The sequence below is a fragment of the Ambystoma mexicanum genome, chromosome 8, assembly GCF_040938575.1.
Source record: "Ambystoma mexicanum isolate Mex_15411 chromosome 8, UKY_AmexF1_1, whole genome shotgun sequence".
In the NCBI taxonomy this organism is placed as follows: Eukaryota; Metazoa; Chordata; class Amphibia; order Caudata; family Ambystomatidae; genus Ambystoma; species Ambystoma mexicanum.
The window spans coordinates 843958819-843980399 of record NC_090929.1 but is presented as its reverse complement, the minus strand read 5'-3'; the positions used below and the strand labels follow the sequence as shown (position 1 = coordinate 843980399).

General features: G+C 45.6%; 1 protein-coding gene across 2 annotated transcripts in view; it reads left to right on the top strand.

The window, feature by feature from the left end:
* Positions 1 to 21581, top strand: part of SLC29A3 (solute carrier family 29 member 3) — a 401717-nt gene that overhangs the window by 256044 nt on the left and 124092 nt on the right. For both annotated transcript variants that reach the window (XM_069610729.1, XM_069610730.1), the window contains one exon: positions 5042 to 5204. In XM_069610729.1, coding sequence (XP_069466830.1) covers positions 5042 to 5204 — 163 coding nt within the window. The remainder of the gene's footprint in view (positions 1 to 5041; positions 5205 to 21581) is intronic.

The window sequence follows — 21581 nt, the reverse complement described above, 5'->3', positions numbered from 1 at the left end:
CATCCATTGGCTATGTCGTCATGGCAACTCTAACAATGGTGGTTTCATTGGTGCTGTTTAATCGATCTGATCCATATGATCGATGTCGGCGTCACCTAAGGTTCCGACACGTTTGATTGACGGGCAGTTCCCCTGGCCGTGTGGGGGATGGCCACGGTGGATGTTGATGTCTGGGGCATCTGTGAGTGGGTTGAATTCCTCTCCTGGTGGGTGCTTGGGTCGTTCTAGGGCATGGTCTGGATGAGAATCGGGGGGAGGGGGAGGGGAACATCCCATTTTCCCTCTTCAATGGTATCAAGAGAGACAGAGACTCAAGTGTTATAGTTTCAATACCTTTATTTACTATAATGCTGTGGTTGGTGTAATACCTAACTGGCCCGAACTCTAAAGGGATGGTTCCCTCAACTGATGTTTCTAAGGGCTGTCAATGTCTGAAAGTCGAAAACCAAAATATGTCCATGTCTAAACCTATGCTTGCCCTCACTCTCTGATATAATGTGGTTGGAAGTCTCTTTAAAGGAAAAATAGTGATTCAAAAAGAGATGTATACACCAAGGCTGGTTTCAGGTGGTCTTTTCACCAGGTGTGTCTTGGTCAGTATCATCAAAGTTCAGCACAATCAAAAAGAGGTTGTTTGTTGGCTCTTCTACACAACGTTCTTGCACTCTGTTCAAAGAACTCCCAATGTCTTTAGTTCCTGGGGATCCCCTTCCCCAAACTTCAATCCTTCCAAGTTCCAGACTAAACAAAAATATAAAAGTTTCTTCCATGCTTCTCATGGTTCCCTTCCCCAAGCTTATGCCTCCTTGTTTCACTAAATTAGGATTCACTTTTGTTAGGCCTCATAGGGTTCCCTTCCCCAAGCTCGTGCCCCTGCAGTTCCAAACACAAAATGTAACTTTTCAAGATGCTCCCTTCTTTTATTTACAGTTCCTTTCACACACACTCCTCTCATGGGGTAATTAATATCGGAGACTTTCAAAAACGCTACTTTCTTTGCTCCTCCTAAGTGCGACCACTCTAATCTTTGGCCCCTCTGTGTATTTCCTGTACTTGCTTTTCTTCTATCCTTAACTTTTTCCAGTGCTTCCTGTGCCCTTTTGTTATCTTCCACTTTACTGTGCACACATGCAACTTCTTTGTCTATCTTTTCTCACCTTGCTCTGCCCCAGGCCCTTTCCTTTTGAGTTTCCTTTCTCTTCACTGTGCCTCTGCAGATTCACTTCTCTGCTTGTGTGCACGCTTGCATTTATCCTGAATGGAAAATCTCGGGGGAGTAGATGAGAGAACACTGTCAGGTTTCTCAAAATACTTATAATACTGTTTATTCTGTTTCATCATTCCTTATCTCTTTTCTCAGGGGGGGGGTCCTCATTCATCTGCGGAGGTTGGAAGGTCTACCTTTCTACTTCAGTGGGCATCCCTGTGCCGCCCAAGATAGGCCCCTTGTTGTTTTGTGGTTCTGCATATTTGCCAGCAGCCCATCAGGTGGGATTTTTGGCCTATGGACTTTGGTCTACATCCCTGGGTGGGGCATCACTTACATTCCCAGCCTTGAAAGCCTCTCCTATGTTACATGGGTGAACAGGAGGGCACTAGGGGACAGCGACATACCGATTTGGGCTTTGTGGCTTGCTTCATGCATAATCTCTTTCCTCTGCAGCCATGGAGAAAGCCTTGTGGTATTCCTCACAACTTTTCATTTGAACCCTGTGCAGAGGAGTTTTGTCAAATCTCCTCTACAATGCTCTCTAGGGGAAATTCCTGTTGTGCCACCTTAATTGCTTCATGGGGGAGGGGGCACACTCTGACAATTCCCCATCTGAACACCATTTGTTCAGTTTAGGATTGGCGCCGCTTGCTACAGGTGGGAGGATGATTGAGTGCGAGGGTTGAATATTTTTATTTTGTATGTGTTTTATTTATATGCCATTTGTGTAACATGGTGGTGTTTATTTCATGTATGTATGTAAGTGACACCAGTAACAGCTATCTGGGACCAAGACGTGCACCAACACTATAGATTAAAGTTCAACGTTTTAGTTACAGAATTGATTGAATTAAGGAACTAACTTAAAGGATCCTACTTAAAGTAGAAACTGTATCTTCCCAAAACACACACATCCGTATGGTTCTTCTACTTGGAACTATCTGGGCCTATCCACATTTGTGGCTCCCGCCGAATGACCTCCATGGTCACACCGAGCTCTTGGCCTTCAGAGCATCTCAAATGTCCTTCCCAGTCTTTACTGTTCAAAAGGGTTCTATCAACATTTTCCTGTTCCCTTTGAGTTGCAGGCTCTAAGATTTCCTGAACCCTTGTTCAGTTGTTGGACTAGTGGTCCTATACCGCTAAACTAACCCTAGCTCATAGTCTTCACAGTAAATTGGTCAGTGGGAATAGCTGTCTGGGCAAGCTGGAGAGCTATATTTTAGAGTCTGCCCTTAACCAAAGCCTCTCCTTCTCCTTTCCATTTCGCCTCCCTGATATTATCGTATCTGACCTGACTGACTTGTACCTCCTCCAGCCTCCTGGTCCTGCCTTCAGTTTGGCCAGGCCCCCTGGAGCCTTGTTCTGACTGTGTGACTGTTTTACTCCTCGATTGTAACATTATCACCTGATGTTCCCACCTCCTCATCTGATGTTACGTGGTTGTTCTCCTCTACACCATCTCCAGACACCCACCTTTATTTTCGGGCACTACCACTACCGGACTGCCACTTTCTCCTCCAGATGTAACCATCTTCACACTACAACCCTTTCCTCATATTTTCCTCATATTAGTACGTCAAGACTTGCACTTTCTCTTCCTGATGTTACCACTGCTCTACCACCATCGCCACTTGATGTTGCCATCTCTGTCTGCCCTCTTGGTCTTACAACCCCCTTTTCTCACCTGCTTGGACATTACTATCCCCACCTACTCGCCAGTGTTGCTACATCTCCATCCTCCATTTACTTCAATTGTGCAATCACTAGTTATAATCTCGAGCCTTCTGCAACTCACACCCACTGACAGGGGATTTGGGGATTTATAGCGGTCTCTCCCCCTCCCCCACACCCTCCCATCCTGGGCTGGGCTTTTGGTGAAGATCTGCAGTAGGGTCCTGTATTTTGGGCAGAGTTGAGATTGACTGTTGCTGATTGGTGCTGCTGGCCTCACTGTGTTCTTGGGTGGCTAGACCAAGACTTCAACTGGCCTGGCCGTAATATTGGATTTACTTCCTTGCCTGCTCCTCATTACTGCCGCCTTTGCATGAGAGTGATCCACTGTTCCTCAGTGTGTGAATCGGATATTAGAAATACTCTTTGTAAGCTTTTGAAATCCCATTAATGTATAAAAAAAGGCTGCTTCACAGTGAACCTGCAACGTTGTATCCTCAGCAAGGGATTTCTCTACTGGGAGAGTCTGAATTGGTAACTTTGTATCATACACTGAGAAATCTAGATCTCACTCATGGAGAAAACCATCTTCAGAAATCCACAAACTTGCAACATTGTATCAACTGTTCATCTCTGGAGCCTTTCCTGGGTCTTTGAAGTTACTCCTTTTATACTGTGTGTTGTGTTGCAATATATCATTTCAAACATTGCTGATACCTCTGCCCTGCTTAGGATTATGGAGTGTAATTGTCATCAGGACTGTCCTTTCTCGATATCCTGTGATTGCCCCTGCTCTGTGATTGGGCCAAAGGGACGGTGACCAGAGGATCATTCTGATACTGCCACCAGTCCCAACATGCAATAATTCGGGGCAATACCTGCCCACTGGAAACACCCTCCTTGCGGCCCCCCAAATCTAGGCAAGGGACTTCATCACATACTGCATATTGTTTACGGAACCCAAGTTAATGCTGATATATCCTCAACACAATTAATTTGGAGGACTCTGAAACATTGAAACTGATTTCAGTACTAATTCATGTTTGTACAGTGGGAAAATATTTTTTTTCCCAATGCGGCTACAGATGGGAATTTGAAGCATTGTATCCTTTATGTTGGAAGTTTGGAATAAAACGTTTAACAGTTCTATTGAAATTCATGTTTAGAACTAAGACAGCAGAGTGGAGTTCTCATAGCCAAGATGAATCATTTTGCTATAGCTTACTGTAGAAGTACACACAAATGCTGTATTGTTTGTAGTTTTAGGTCTTGGGTAGGAATAACCTCTGGTGACATTAAAAATATTAGTACAGAATTTCTAAATTTGTTTGCTAATCAAGAGAATGTTGATTAGCAACCTTGGCTGATCAATCTTTAAAAACGAATGTATACCTTGCACGCATGCTTTTTTGGTGTCCCTTTCCTTTCTGCCATGTACTTCTTATTAGACATTATTCCAGGGCCTATTTTGAGGCTTGCTCCCCTGATGTGCACCCTTCAGACTCCCACTCGGCAAATTAATTCACAAACGTGGCCGGATGCTATCTGCAAAGCTCTTCTGTGTGTTGGAATGATAGTCTTTCCTCAGGGTGATCTCCAGTTCTTCACCATAGGATACTACGTTTTGCACTTCCCAACATCCCTCATGTGTAATGTTTCTTTGCCGGCTGTATTATAGATCTTTCCTTGCAGGGTATCGGCATAGTAAGTGAGAGGGCTTCTGAGAAGGGACTGGGGGAGTTCTGGGTGGATCTTCCATATACCACCTCCATGGGTTGCATCACGTTGCCTATGACTTCCTTTTGCCCTCTGAGATGCTAGTACCCTTCTACGCCTTCCACATATGTGACTTGACTTGTAGGTTATTCTTGAGCCCCATTGCAGTGGGTGTGATAAAAATTGGTAATCTCTGATTACTAATCACACAGTTCATAGCATGCTGTTTGCAGCAAAGTGATAGGTATTGGTTAGATTGTGCACATCTAGGGAGAACCGGATAATTTTAGTCCCTGATGAACTTTGTATTACATAACTAATGTTGCGATTTAAATCAGATACGCTAATAATGCATGTTCATAAACAGTGATGGCAATGACAGCAATACAATTGTCTTTCAAATATTAGATGTTCTGTAAATATCACCTTTGTTTTGTGTAGGTCAGGCTATGGGTGGAACCATCTGTGCTCTAGCATCCATAGTCGACTTGGCAGCAGCAACTAGTGTGACGGACAGCGCCCTTGTTTTCTTCCTGACTGCAGACATCTTTATTGTTCTCTGCATCATTGCTTACCTGGTTCTTCCTAAACTGGAATACTCACGGTAATGTATCATAAGACTGTTTTTATCTGTGTGCTAGCCCTGTGTATCTGATGCTTATTTTGTGTCAAAAGGTTTTTATCAAAAATTAGCTATACCCAGTATATTATATGCTGATATAGCGCTTTTCCTTTTCTCTCTCAATTACTCTCTCTAACTCTCTCAGCTTCTCTCTCCTCCTCCCCCTGTGCCTCTGTCACATCCTAGGTCTGTCTTTTTTTATGTAGACAAGTCACACATTGCTGGACCTACTCCACCCATTGCTAAAAGCTACACTACAAGAGTACAAAAACAGTTGTAAGGGTATAGGGGAGGAGCGGATGCAAAAGCTCTTTCGAACAAAAAAAATAAAATACAAAGTTTTTGTCTAATGATCACTTCCAGTATATGTTGTAGTCATAATAAAGTTACTTACCCATGTCTTACTAAACAAAGCACACTATCAAAACCTAGACTATCCATAGTAATGTATGTATTATCGATGGTTATTATTCCAAGATGGAACACTCCTATATTACTCTTGCACAATACCTCTATGGCAATGGAGATGGGGAGAACTAGCACCAGTGAGGGCTGAAGTCATCTTTGTGTAAAATTGGTGTGCATTTTGGAAACATTAGGATCAACATATATCTTTTTATTTGACAGATTTATCTGTGATTAAAGGGTTGTTGCTTAGATTAGGTGCATAAAGCACACTGGGCTTGGTGCTTGTTTTATTTGTATAACTCCTAACCTACCATTCAAATATTCGTAATATTGAAGCATCTTCTATACCTAATTCTCTTACAATATCTGTGCATTTGGAAGGGAGCATGTGCACAGCCATCTTCACCCTGAGATCTGTGGCCCAATGTCAGAGTTCACTGTCTTTATTGTCTTTATTAGGGAAAGTGTTACAATAATGGAATCTTCCCCAACCAAAAGGGTCAGGGTGGTTCTCACCTCCTTGGGATGGGGTCCCTTCCACCTCCCAGATTGCCCCTTGCCAAATGTCTCTTCTGCGAAATGCAGGTACATTGGCCTTCACAGCCTCAGATTAAAGTGTCCTTGTCTGTACAGTTTAAAGGGCGTTATTTCCTCCCTTCCTGGAATAACAGGCTTCAGGGTGACATGAACTCTATTTCTTGGTCTGAACTAGATGCCGTTGTGTATGGAACCCCAGTGCCCAAGACTTATTATGATGTTAAGCCTTATGAGCAGACTGGTAAGTGGATGTAGCCACAGTAAAAGCTAGAGAATGATCCCTGGGATCTGCCTAAGCCTGCGCCTGGTTTCTATTTCCCACCTCTCTAATCTCAATGTGTTCTCCCTTACCCTGGCTCTTTCCCTACCTACCATGTATTCCTCCTTAGGGCCAACCAGGCCTTCTGGAGTCTGCACACTCTCTTTCATCCTGGGCCCTTTCCTCACCACCTGATGTCCATTTCTCAGCTATCCACTCTCCTCCTGATGTTCTTCCCTGAACCTCTTCCCGTTTCATTGGTACTACCTTTGCAACCACTTTTCCTGCCACTTCCTCCTCATAGTGTTCTTTCTTCCCCCACTTTCATATCAGTATTTCCCCTAGATTTTACCTCCTCTGTATCACTCACTTCTACTCTCTGGTGCCGTTAACGCCGCCTTCTCATTTGGTCTCACCCCGTCCTCCTGCACTCTGGCTTCTACCACCTCTTCTTGACTTCCACTTGCCTGTCGAGATGCTATATTCTCTTGCGACAATCCTTTCATTGATGTTATCAACTCCTCAATTGCTCAAATTTCAGACCACCACCTGCTCGCTTACACTCAGTTGTTACTACCTCCTACGGTCCACTCTCAGTCTCTGATGACACTGCCTCCTTCCTGGCTACAAAATACTCCTACCTTCTCACCCTGATTGTATCCCCTCCTCTTTGGCCCTCCTATCGCTTACCAACTCCTTCTTGTCCACACTGTTGTCTTCACTCCACTCTCCTCGATCTTGCCAGCCTCTGCTTCTTTCACCATTTAGTTTACAAAACCCACACTGCCTGACAGTAGCAGAGTATTTGTATAGTGTGTCCCCCCGCCCCCCCTCCCCCTCTGTGTGTCTTCTAGTGAGAGCCCGCAGCTGTGGTTTGTACATTGTTTGATAGCTGTAATTCGCTGTTCTTGATGAATGCGCATGAGGCTGCATTGGGCTTAACAGACTGGACCAAGCCTTCAATTGGCCTTGCTGCCCCCTTTGTTCTTAGGTCTTCTCACTTGACCCTGCTTGGTTCTGTACTGTGTTGGACTCTTTTAGGCTTTCAGAATATGATTTAAAGTTGGAAATGGAGTAGGTAACCTTTTGGAACACTTGGTTTTAGTGAGTGTATGGGCAAATATTAGCATTGCATCCCGTCGTGTTCATCGCTTACAGAGAAACAATGTCTCTAAAGCTTTTCCTCCTGCGTGGAACTCTGAGCATTCCAGAAATCACCAACTGGCAACAGTGTCACCGCGTGTCCAGAAGAGCCCTTGAGAAGAGGGTGTAATGATTGGATATTGTTGTGGCTTCTCGCCAAAACACTTACCACCATTGTCAAAGACAGATAAAGTATTGTTCTTAAAGGGAATGTTTACTTTTACCATTTTAGTTTTGGCTCTCCTCAGGGAGATCTCCTGGCTCTCTCAGGTGGCAATGGGGTGCATCAATATCATCTCTCAGGGTCTCACCAGGGATTTGGGCAGAGGTAAAGCTGTCAGGATGGTATCTCCTACTGGACCAATAGGATGTGGAAGTCATCTAGACTCCAAGACTGGCATACAGTGGGTTCCCCTGATTTTCCCCTGCCATGAACTAAGGTGGGTTGAACATGGAGTCCTCTGCATACCGCCACCCGGACCAACATCCACTGGCTCTTAATGTTCAGCCCCCTGAGTTACCACCTTCGTGGTCACCAGAACAAGGTAGGGTGTTAAATCACAGGGCATAGAATTAACTCCAATACTTGAACCAGTCATCAAATTAAATGACAGTAATGAGCAAAAGCAATCTGCATAACCACATTAACATTATTGATGAAAAAAATTGTGCATAAAGATATAAATTAATGAATAATGGTCATAGAAATGTAGCATGCATGAATTAATATTTGGCAGTCAAAAGGAGCTCTGCTTGAGTCCAGAAAGTGTTAACTGGTTCCTAAATATAGCAAGAAGTATATTTTAGCTAGATAAATAGGATTTTCCTTTTATTCCATTGCATCCCTTTTTTGTCAATGCTACCCAAGTCTACCAAGTAGATACATAAATACTGCTGATACGTTTCCAGTTTAAAGTCATGTTGTATTGAAGTAGATAATAGTAGGGGAAGTGACGCTTGAGCAGATTTTAGAATGGTATGGGCAAATAAAATATTGTATTCGACTGGAAAAATAGGGGAGACGTGGTTACCAGATCATCAGCCAATGCGATGGCCACAAGTTAGAGTAGCCCGCCCATCAGCATGTATCCAAACACATATGACAGAACCGCTTAGTTGTGAGAAGCGCATACATATAATGTGTGTGCAGGGAAATGGCGGAACGTCTGAGATTGTGGTGAGTGCTGGTAATGGTGGTGAAAAACACCTGGAGAATGGAGTGGTGAGAGATGCCAGAGACTTGCTTTTCTCCATTGGCAAGGTTGAACGAAACAAGGCACCACTACATCAGTGAGAGACGTGCCCAAAGAACAATTGGTGAAATGATTTGTAAGAAGCAGAAATTGCAGAGTGCCGATGTAGTGGTCCTGCGGAGGCCATTGACGTAGGGGGGCCCAATCAGTGTGCTAGTGCCTCTTTCCACCCCCTACTCGAGGAAAAATAAGTGTGGAAGGATCGAATGTACTGTGAGGGTCGCTGTTGGTATTTTATTAATACTATAATTCTTAATTGCTGTACATTTGTCCCATGGCTCTCTGTATTGCAGTTACAAGCCAGAATCATTCCTGTCCTTAATGATATAGTGCTAATATTACACTTGCATTCTTCTAGGCATATCATATGCAAGGCATAAAATAAGCAGTGTCACATAGCAATTTGCTATGCGATTCTGTTAGTTTGCTAATTAAATTGACACTTGTATAGCAACGTTAGCTATTTAAGTTACACAGCTCAATGAAAACACTGCTCACCCTGAATTCCTCTCTGGCTCTCAAGGCTCTTGCCACCCTCTTCTCTGTTCACTGCAAGTTCAAACAGGCTAATGGAGAGAATGAGAGCAATAGTAATAATCTCCTTCACTCTTAAGTGCCAAAGGCCTGTGTGGGAGTGCTAGGCAAGATTTATTCTTTTTCAAACAATTGAAAACCAAAAGTAATTGGGTTGATACTTTTATTAGCTATCTAAATCCTCTTTGGCAAATACCAGTATGTGTAACTTTATTAAAGTCATGCAATTTCATTCCTAACAATTTAAGCTGTTGCATAATGCATAACTACAGTATTGCTTCTGTAAAACACTGCATTGTCTCCATGATTTACAGTAACGTTTGGGTTAGTGTATCTAAATCTCATAGTGTCCACTAGATTATTTTGTTGTTGGGGAAGTTGCATCATATTGACGAGTGAACACTTGAAAATGTACATGATCTAGTAGCCAACTGTTTTTAATGGCACATCTAGTTCTGTGACCTGCTGGTTGCATTTATCTGTGCAACTGGTGCTCAACCCATGAGAGGTTTTATACCAGTTACCCTGAAAGTGAGATGCAGCAAACTACAAAATACAACATTCCACGTAGTTTGACCAAATTCTCTGCCTGCTATGCCATGTACTCTGCTTAGACTCTTACTTTCTTTCCTCTAACATAATGAATACACAAGGCTAACTAGATGTTTACGCAAAAGAATGATCAATAGTTCCATCCAAACTGTATATTACCACATCTACTGCAATACAACTCATTGTAGTTAGCCTCCAGAGCTCACTTTGCTCAATGATTATGATTGCATTGTATATTCGCTCCTGCAGGGGAGCTGGCCAAGAGTCTTTTTTATCACATCAATCTATTTGTTGCATCTAATCTTTTACAAACACTCAGCCAGAGCTTGCAAAGTTCACTCGCCCACTCCCATTTGCAGGTTTTTTTTAAACCTTTTATGTAACATTGACTTTTTGCGGTAAATGTCAAATGTTTCACTGCGCTTAGTTGACAGCAGTGTGCCAAACATAAAGTGGGTTTGTGGTGACATGCACCACTTTACAGAAAGCGCATTTATATTGTTTGTCACCCGTTGCTATAGGTTGTGCGCATTTCTTTTACGTTGAGTACGTAAACAAAATGACTTAACTTGCAGGTCCACTAATGGAATTTTAAAGAGTTTGCAAGCTCTGATTCGTCTCACTAATACCTTACTTCAGCGGTACACATATATGCTGTATTGATGCTCATTTTATGTTTTGAATGCAAATAACATCTGGTGACATTAAAAATATTAGTACAACATTGCTAATCAAATGGGTATGTTTGCTAATCAAGAACATTTTAATTAGCAAACTCTGCTAATCAATTTCTGAAAGCTAATTTATACCTTGATATGAAACCACTGGAAAAATGACATCTTTGAGCTACAGCGTGTAACCACTTTTAACTAGAAGTAGACAACTCTAATTGTTGCCCTGTGTTTTCCTTCAGACTTATCACAGTTCTATCATGGGCCCTCGTGTGCATCTAACATGCCCACCAGCTACATAGGCAATAATAAACAGCAGACCAAGGTGGAGGGATACTCCAGAAGCAAGCAAAAGAAACAGCCACTTCTACTTCACAAGACACTGCCAATCTGCTGGAACCGCACTGAGTGCCAATAGACAATGGTCCATAGATGACTCTGCTAGAGGCGTTGAAACATAACATTGACAATTAATCAAAAAATATACACATTAACATTTAAGGTTAAAAAGTAAAATGCACAATTATGATATATGTTATTTATATCGCGCTCGTACACAGTGTTTCAGAGCGCGACCAAGCAAAGGGAGGGGAACAGGGGGTAACAAAAACAACTATCTTACTAGGCCCAGGGAAAGGGAAAAGGGGAAAGTGCATGGAAGGGCAAGAGGTAGAAAGTGCGGAACAGAGGAGAGAACAGAATCAATAAGTACAATAAATAAATAAAGGTGATACAGTGGTAGTGCAGCCAGCAAGTGGCAAAGTGCTGGGTTAGTCAGATAGGGTGTATCTGATAAGTGCAGAAGAAAAGTGGGTGGGGGGCTGTATGGGTGCAGATACAGACCCCAGAGCAATAGGTGGCCCGGAGGTAGTACAGGAGGGAGGCAGGGTGTGCAGGCACCTGTGCCTGAAGGACAGAGGGTAGCCAGGTTCACAGTGCCGAGAGATCAAAGCAGTTCAGCAGGGGAGAAGAGGTGCAAAGGCAGAAGCTGAGAGGAAGGTCTTGAGTTGCTTCCGGAACCGGAGATGGTTCTCCTCAAGTTTCAAGATGGCTGGAAGGCTATTCTAAAGGGAGGGCCCAACCTAAGACAGAGATCTGCCCCCAGCTTGTTTCTTTGAAAAATTACTGACCCTGAGGGAGTTAGAGGAGCGAAGGGCTCGAGAGGGGGGGTATTAACGGAGGGATAGTTGAAGGTATTTTGGACCCAGACCCTTGGCGAAGATTGGAGAAGCTGGGTGGTGGAGTTACTAAGCTTGAGGCAGATGTTGCAAACCTGAAACCTGATCTCAAGAAAGTTTTGCCAAAAAATGAAACTGTGGAAGTGTGATCACCTTGAATAACATCAGTGTGATTGGTTTATGAGAATGCACACCCATAGATAGGATGGGACCATTCCTGTAAAACCTTCCATTGTCAATGCTGGAGAACTCGAAGATCTCTCAATATTTCCTCCGAGAACAAGCTTATCAGACTGATCCACATGCCTCCTCCATAGTTCCACCTTGTCCAATCATGGCACATATTTTTCAATTTAGGATCTGTGTCACTTTTCCAAGAACTGCAAGAGAAAGAGGGGAAAATGAGATAGCAGAACATGATGAACATGATTTATCCTGACTTTAGCCCATCTGTTCAAGAATCCTAGAAAGACTTACCTGCGGAGAAAACTCTGTTACAAAAGCGCAAAGGCTTTCCTATGTATGTATATTCCAGCAAACTGAGGATGATTCTTGGTGGTAAAATGCATTACTTCTCTGATTCCTCTCAAGCTCTTTGTGAAATGGGGAATCCCAAAAGGTCTACCAGCAGGACCCTAGTCATCACGGGGAGCAGATACCCCCCCACCTTAAACATCATCTGTAGCAAACTCAATGTTTAAAGATGTTTGGTTTACTGCATCAATATTTTAATTCATGTCATAATATGCACCTGAAATACTAGCCCGCATAATGATTACAGGGTAATGGGGCTTCACCACTGGGAGCAGTGATTTGCTGGAGCTGATGTGCTGCTCTTTGACCCTGTATTGCATGAAGCACCAAGAGTTAATGTTCATGGAGCTGGAGGTAGTAAAACTATACAAAGCTAGCAGGTTGGGATTGCCGGCATGGTCCCAATTATTTTCAGACAAGCTAACCAGCGCGCAGAGCGCCACAGGACACTTTATCCTTCAGTAAACTGGGTATAAGACATTTCAGGAGCAAGGGAATTTGATCCCCTATAAGTTTGTTCGAGAGAAGTTCCTCATAATTCGATAACAGCAAACTAAGAAAATAAGAGCCCAGTTTTTAAAAAGACCCAATCACGGTTGAAACACATGTCCACATATGTGCAACTAACATATTAATGACTTATCGGCACACAAGTCCAAGACCAATGTCATGGTTATTTAACAAAAAACACTGGTTCATCTACTCACTGAGGGACTAGCGCCTCGCAGGGGTACTCAACATATGGTCCTTAATCAATAACGTGTCATGCAGCGGATGGGAGGCAGAGTAAACATATACACCAAATAATCAGACCAACTCAGGAAGCCTGCAAAAAGTATTTCATCTGTTTTATTATCAATTATCTGAAACAGGGAGTTACAATGGACATCATCAAAGGACGTTCAATTATGCTCTCAGCGTAAATCACATAAACACAGCAGTCGTTTATACTAAAAATGTGTGATAAGTGACATCATACTACATGACAAATAAGAAAGAAAAACATATGGGGGATTGTGGTTGGCTCAAGGGGGACATCTATGTGTACTTTCTATACAGGGTCGGGTTTTGATAGGACATCTACTATCCAGTGGACTACTTAAGCCTGCTTCTAGTGCAAGTCACCCTCAACACTTATTAAGTACACAGAATACTATTGGCTCTTACACTATAAGTCTCTTAGTTTTAAAGCCTTCTATAATTGGTTGGCACGCTTGTGCCATGTCTGGAACATTTGGCATTCTATCAGCACGTAAACTCATACCCAGGTGCCAGGAGGTGGACTTGACTGGACCTCCCAACTCAATTAGCCCAACATCGCTCATCGTCCATGCCTTCTGCCATGAAGATTGTTTTTGAACTTGGCCTTGCAGTGTACTCTTGTCTATGGGAATATAAACGAGTGAGGGCACACTCTTACAATAATTCTGTGAGGCAATGCCCAATGCTGTTTTCATCCTCGGCTCAAGTGATAGGAGACATGCTTCGCCCTGATGTGCAGCATTTAATTGCCTTAAATGAATACTAGTTGGCACTCATGATGTTCTTTCTTTACACCTTGACGAGGAGTGATTCCGATTCTCACGTGTGCTGCCTTTGAGAATAGATAACCAGCCTTGGCTTGCTCCAACTTTGATATAAGGCCCAAACAGCTTGATCATGTGAGTTTGCGGTCTTCAATTAATTCTTTCCTGCTGCACACAACTCTTGATCCTTCTTTCTCTGTGGGTTTGAACTTACTAAAGTTTGTGACACTGATATAGCAAGAGTGTTCCCTCTCCTAAAGAAGCCATCACTTGACCCCACTGTCCTTGCTAACTTCCGTCCAATTTCTCTTCTCCCTTTCCTTGCTAAACTGTTGGAATCTTTGGTGTTGCCTCTACTGTCCTCCTTTCTGGAATCATCCTCTCTTCTTGACCCAGCGCAATCCGGCTTTAGACCAGGCAGAGGCACTGAGAGTGCTCTGGTCTACGTCCAGGACGATATGGTCAGACTGGTAGACTCAGGTGAGGTCAGTGCCCTGATTTTACTAGATCTATCATCGGCTTACGACATGGTCAACCACCCCATACTGTTGTCCCGTCTTGCCCAGATGGGTATATCTGGCCAACTACTAGCATGGTTCACCTCATTCCTGGCGGATCGTACTCGGACTCTCTCCATGCCACCCTTTCTTTCTACTCCCTGCCCTCTAAGCTGTGGAGTACTGCAGGGTTCTTCCTTGTCTCCAATTCTTTTTAACATCTATATTTGGGCACTTGTCTGTCTCATCCGCTCCTTCGGCATCCGGTGTTACTCATATGCTGACGACACTCGGATCCTGATACGTTTAGATCTAGATCAGGCTGAGGTGGCGTTGTGCTTGTGAAGATGCCTGACTGCTGTTGGTAAGTGGATGAAGGAAAATTGGCTCAAATTAAATGGAGACAAGACAGTGGTCCTGGTGGTGGGGTGCCCCCCTGATCCCTCACTCTGGGTGTACTCCTTCTGGCCTATATCTTTTGGCAACCTCCCCATTCCTACTAAGAAAGTGAAAAATCTGGGTGTGACACTATCAGCATCTCTCTCTATGGATAATCAGATCACTGCTGTCTGTCAAGCAGGCCACTTCCAGCTCAGAGTCCTGAAGAAAGTACTTCCCCTGATTCCTGAGCTTCTCCGTCCTAGGGTGGTAGCAGCTCTTATACTATCACGCCAAGACTATTGCAACTCCTTATATTTGGCTCAACTGAAGGGGCTTATTCAGAGACTGCAGCGCTTACAAAATCTGGCCACTAGAATGGCTACTGGCTCCCCTTATGGAGCCCATATTTCCCCGGTCCTCCGGTCTCTTCATTGGCTCCCTGTGAGCCAACGTATTAGGTTTATGGCTCTGTGCATTGTGCACCGGGCTGTGCACGGCTTGGGAGCCGAGTTCCTTCAAGTCAAGTTCACACGCTATGTTCCCACCCGCGTGTTAGGCTCCACTACGGCCGACCTTCTCATTGTCCCATCTTATCGGCGAGCACGGATAGGAGGCAGGGCCTTCTCTGTAGCTGCCGCCATTATGCAGAATGAACTTCCATTCTTCATCAAGAAATTAACCAATCACCTTGCTTTTCGGAAGGCGATAAAGACATTAATCTTCTGAAATGGGTCTCACACTTTTTGGCTTGTTCCTCACTTAGAACTCCCTCCTCTTAGCGCCAAGATGCCCTTGGGCAAATGCTTGCGCCCTATAAAAGTAATTAACAGAATATAACTGATGTCCAGATCCTATAAAATGGTGGCTGCGCCTGCAGTCTCTTCACTACGAATAGCTAGCTTCTATGATCACTTCATCTATTGCGTTGCTGCATCTGTACATTCATTTAACGGGGTGTATTTTCTGCAGTGCAATACACACACGCAAATGCAAACCTGTTTCTGCATAGGAACGTTCACTTGGTTCCTTATTTCGTCACAAGTTTCAATAAGGTCCATACATCATCTTATGTTCTTAGTGTGTCACTCTCACCTCTTGTGATGTCCCCAGCTTCTCTTTCTCTCATTTTCATATTCCATCTGGGACCTCTCCCAAGAGATTGTCATCTGATATGGTCTTCTCAGTGGATATCTTTTCTCGAACACTTGACGTGGTATGGTCACAACTACTGGTGTCAAGCATGGTGCGATGTCAGCCTTCCAACATACAGGCAGTAGGGGTGGGACTTCCTGCAAAGGCATTCTGCTGCATCTCTACAGTACCAAAGTAGAGCTATTGATCTTATTTTTGTATTCGCACCCTAATAAATGTATAAAATGTTCAGACAAGACTAAGCTTAGCAACACCAAATAAAAATTGGTACATGTATCGAAGTTCATTGCACATATGGGGTGGCTCCTGAGATGCCAATATACAAAATCCAAAACTCTTATACTCTGTGATCCTACAGTAAATATTAATGTCATGACTTGGAATATCACAGGTTTAGGGGAGAAAGGGAAACTAATCCAAATGTTTTCAGCTAGACATAAAATGAGTATATTGATGCTTCTGGAGACCCGTTTACAGGACAGCAGCTTCCCGTGTGTTCTTTTACAATAAAAAAAACACACATAGGTATCACTCGTCATACTCCTCTAATTCCTGAGGAGTAGCAATTTATATCAATCACGGTTTAATTGTATGCTATAAAAAAAGAAATGTAAAGCTGCGGTTTCTGATGGTTCTGGGAGAATGCCTAAATATAAAGATCCTTATTTCTAATGTTTATGCTCCCAATGTTGATTGCCCAGTGTTTTTTTTCTGGAATCAGCCAAAAATCTCCATTAATACTTAGTACGCGAAATTGTATTGGCCGGCAGCAACAATTTATCTCTAACCTTGATGTAGACAAGTCAAACTATTCTAACAAAGGGCTTACTAGCCCAGTTGTGTCATTGCTAGAGTTGGTGAAACTCCATTCTCTGCATAATGCATGGAGATGTATACATCTGTCTTCTAGGGAATATATTAACTACTCACCATTACATGTTGCTATGTCTGAAATAGATGAGAACATGTTCACTAAGCCATTTTTACAGGTAACCAGTAAATGCCTGATCCTCTCCCATATTTGGAACCCTTCCCAATGATTCTAGAGACACTTTTCTCAAGGTCTGTTACTGCCCTTACAAACTGGCAGTTTAAAAAGGACTCTGTGACAGATCCTACCTTTAGGCATGTTAAAGCTACAGATTGGGGAGTGTTGACAGAACTCCCCATTCTTATATGTTTCAGGGAAAGCCCATCATGAAGTGTGTTTCCGAGAGAGTAGATGAAGTAGAATGCCACAGGCTTGCCGCCCCTACCAATATGTGGTGGTATTTAATCGGGGTTATTCAAGACCTTAACTCTCAACCAGCAGGGCAACTGGCAGATCCAGTTTCATTGTTGAAACCAAAGACTGTCTAAAAGATGTCACTTACGGACCCGCACAACGTCTGCCTCTGGTGCCTCAGCGAGGACCATGCCACCGACGACTGTGACGAATGCCAGTCTTTGACGTCAAAGGCATTGCGGGAGCGAAAGAAGGTGTGGTAGGGAGGGTTTCCAAGCCCCGAATGTCGAAATCCGCTGGGCTTTCGACCGACGATTCGAGGGGCGACTCTCCGCATAGTCAGCTTAAGTCCAGGGGGTCTCGGTCCCGGAGTGGTTCCTGCCATTCCTCTACCTCTTCGAGGCACTCGTGGAAGCGCCGTCACCGGTCGCCTTCTTCGTCCGAGGACTCCGCCAGACGGCAGGTAGCTTGTCCTATCAAGCATTCCTCTCCTGTGGAATGGGATGCATTTTGCAAGGAAATGATGGCGATTTTCGAAGTCGCAGGGCTCCTTCGAGGTCCCGGTCGGACAAGGTGGATCGCTCTAGCCATGCCTGCTCCAGGTCCCGGTCCTCGACGCCCTCGAGACTGGTAGATCCTGTGAGGTCTTCTAAGAAGACGTTGACGCCATCGGCGCCATTTTCGTCGGACTCTCTCAAGGCTCTGCCTCCGAGAAAGTCATCGGCGCCGAGGCCGTTCAAGGACACGCTCGGGGCACCGCCCTCGAGGTCTGTCGATGCCATTGGCGCCACGCTCAATGACGATGCCGATTCTGTCAACGCCCTCAATGCCTTTTGGGGAGGCTGTACCGGAGGAGGCTCCGAGGAAGCCCCTGAAGAAGTCGGGGAGGCCTGTCTTTGACCCTTTTTCTGTGCCCTCATCCAGGGAGTTATTCTAGCCTCTGGATTATATCTCGGAGGTGGATGAGGAGTCTGAGTGGGAGTGTGGTTCCTGATGAGGTCCCTGACCATTTGTTATCTGGTCATAGCCAGTTGGAAGACCTGCGTCAGTCTTTGCATGACGCCAGTGGTCTTGATACCTCCCCGGAGGTTGAGTTTGGCAGGCCTGAGACTGTTACGCATGCTGAATCCTCGTACAGGCGACTCATGTCGAGGGTGACGGAGTACTTGGGGTGGTCTGCGCCACCAGTGGATTTTCTGCAGGATGACCTGACAGATATCCTTGACCAAGCTCCACCCACTGACCCGGTGCTGCCATTTCATATGGCTTTACAAAGAAGGGTGACGGCGGCTTGGACTGCCCCGGAGAGACTCCCGGCAGTGAGCAAGTTGTTGCCGAAAAAGTACGTGCCAGCCAGTAGCGACACCAGCTACTTGACTACGCACCCCAGTCCGGAGAGTTTGGTGGTGCAGGCGGCTACGGCCCCAGCAAAACAGGCGTTGTACCCTACCATCCCTCCTGATAAGGACGACCAACGTTTTGATGGCTGGGAGAAGAAAGTGTTTTCTTCGGGGGGTATGGCTTTACAGGCAGCCAACTCTGTTTCACTCAAACCCTGTGGAATTGTGTCTTTGACGGCTGAACATATTCCCGTAGGGGAGGAACGGTGTAAAGCTCACCTGGTATCCACGGGGACGTCACTCAGCCTGTTCTGACCTCTTATGACCTCGAACTCTTCCCTGGAGGCTATTCGACTGGAGACTGGGCCTTGTTTTCTTGGATAGTGTGCTCTCCGTCCTGCTTTCAGCGCAGGGGCGCGTTGATTGATGCGGGCTCATTGCTGCCTAGTTACTTCACTGGCAAGAGTCCGAACAGTTCTCTAACTTCGTTCCTTTCCTTCCTTAGATGATGGCCGGTGTCCGGGGATGGCGGTGTGCTGCTGAGATGAGTAGCGCTGAAGGTGAGTGAGAGCGCGATGTGCAATGCACCCCTTTCGTATTTGCGTTGAACTGAGTTATTTTTCTGTATCTTTTAGGTGCTGTGACGTTTTCAGCGAGGATGCCGGTTATGAAGAACAAATGCGGTGGGTAAGCACGGCATGCGGCGCCTCTAGATGTTTCGACGCTATCCTGGAGTGTCTTTTCCCTCTTGCAGATGGATGAGAAGTTCCGGAGACAGAGTTCCCCCAGAGCGGCTGGGATTCAGGTAAGCGTTTGAAGCTCGTACAGTATTTTAAAATAAGCGAAGATTTGCAGAATGCTTACTAATGCCTTTTTTCTGTTCTTTTCCCTTTTCCTTAGGAAGCGGCGTGCCGGGATAGGAATGACACCGCCGAAGATGCCTGCAGAACAGAAGGAGCGATGAATGATGGGCAGAAGCACCAAAAGGTAAGGCTGTTCCTAACGGTGTTCTTGTTCTTGCAGGAGCTGAGTGCAGAAGAAAGATGCAGGCCTAATGGAGACCGATCCGAACACGGTGCGTGTCACGCTGCAGGTGCAGAAAACGCAAAGCATGTTTCTCAGCCTGGGTGTTGCTTAAATAGTCTCTGGGTATCCGAGGTGTCTCTGGGCTGAACCACACCAAAAGACTAGACCGCAAATGCAGTTCTGGGAACCGAAATATGTAGGGGCATCCATCTTGTCCCCATCAATCCACTACAAGTCCAATCCCCAATGTTATCCTATGGGAGTGAGTGAGTCTGGTGCCACAAGCGCCAAGTCTGACTCCAAGTGGGTCTTTGGAGGGATGGAGAGGCCCTTGAGGGCTATGTAGGTGATCGTGGCCTGGCTCCAGCCTCACATCCTGGAGGTCTGGGGACATGAGGGGCCAGAATTATGACACGAGGGATGGTTTTCTTGCCCTCGTTCAGGATGGCAATGATGCTATGTGTGAATCTGTTCAGTCGGGTCTGGACGTGGCAGACTGTCAACCTTTCCATGGTGGCGAGCACCGTGATGCGCAAGTTCGCGTGGTTGCAGAAGTCGGGGTTTGCTCCTGACGTACAAGCCCGGCTTCTCAATATGCCCTTTGATGGTGAACATCTTTTAGGCAGCAAGGCTGACGAGAGCCTTGAGAGGTTGCAGACCTCCAAAGCTGCAGCGATGTCGTTGAGCGCTGCAGTTCGCCAACCTCTGCCTTTTCGTCCTAGGGGACAACAATGGAGGGGAGGTTTCTTTCGATACTACTCTTCCTTTAGTAGTTCGAGGGGAGCTGCAAGTCAAAGGGGCCACCTTAGGAGTACCAGAGGTGGAAAACAAGGTACTTGAGGCGCCAAGGCCGCTCGGGAAGTTGCCTCTTTGCCCTCAGGCACTGCCGCAGCCGCTTCAGGTCAGTCATGAGGCCATGTCCCATGGTTCGCCGGTTGGGGGAAGGCTGGCGCAGCATCCAGTAGAATGGCGTGCCATTACTTCAGATGTGTGGGTTCTGGAGATCATAGCCCACGGTTACTGTCTTCCTTTACGGCAGAGGCCTCACGACAATCCACCAGGGAATCTCTCTTTGAAGAGTCCAGATCCGCTCCTTGCGCAGGAAAACCAAATCCCTACTGGAGAAAGGTGCCATAGAACAGTGCCTGTAGCAGAGAGGAACAAGGGATGGTATTCCCATATTTTTTGATCCCGCAAAAAGACGGGGGATTGAGACCCGTCATGGACTTGGGTGGTTTGAACAAGCTCCTCAGGAAGGACAAGTTCAAGATGGTTACTCTCTCTCAAGTCCTCCAGACCCTTCAACTTCAGGACTGGTTGGTGTCTCTCAACCTCAAGGACGCTTATTTTCATGTGCCGATTCATCCTTAGCACAAGAAGTACCTGAGGTTCGTGGTTGGCGACTCGCACTTTGTTTGGGGTCCTGCCGTTCGGATTGACCTCCACCCGAGGGTCGTCACCAAGCTCATGGTGGTGGTAGCAGCATATCTCCGGAAAGGGGGATTCATGTCTATCCCTACCTGGACGATTGGTTGATTAGGGCATGCTCTCCCGAGCAAGTCCTGGATCATCTGTCGGTCACCTGCCACTCCCTTCACAGGCTGGGCTTCTCCCTCAACTTAATGAAGGCCCACTTGACACCTACCCAGCGGCTCCAGTACATCGGAGCAGTGCTCCACACAACGGTGAGGCTGTTTTTTCCTCCCCAGGTGAGGGCTCATCACATTCTGCAGATGGTGAACAAGTTTCAACATGCCCAGAGTCTCCCGACGTTCGAGTTCTTGAGGTTGCTCGGCCTCATGGCATCCTGCATTCTTCTGGTGCCAGAGGCCAGGTTGTGGATAAGATCTCTGCAATGGGCTCTCAAGCTCCAGTGGTCGCAGTCCTCCGGCAGGATGTCGGACCCTGTTCAGGTGCTGCCCTCGGTCGCCCAAGATCTTCTGTGGCACTCTGATGGAGGGGGCTCCATTTTGGCTACCCTGGCCGGAGGTGACGGACACATCCCTCACGGGATGGGGAGCTCATGCCAACGAGTTGACAGTCAGCGGTCGTTGATCTCCGTCGGAGTCCAGACTCCATATCAATCTATTAGAGCTGAGGGCCATCAGGCAAGCACTGAAGGCTTTTCTGCCGTCTGTGCGAG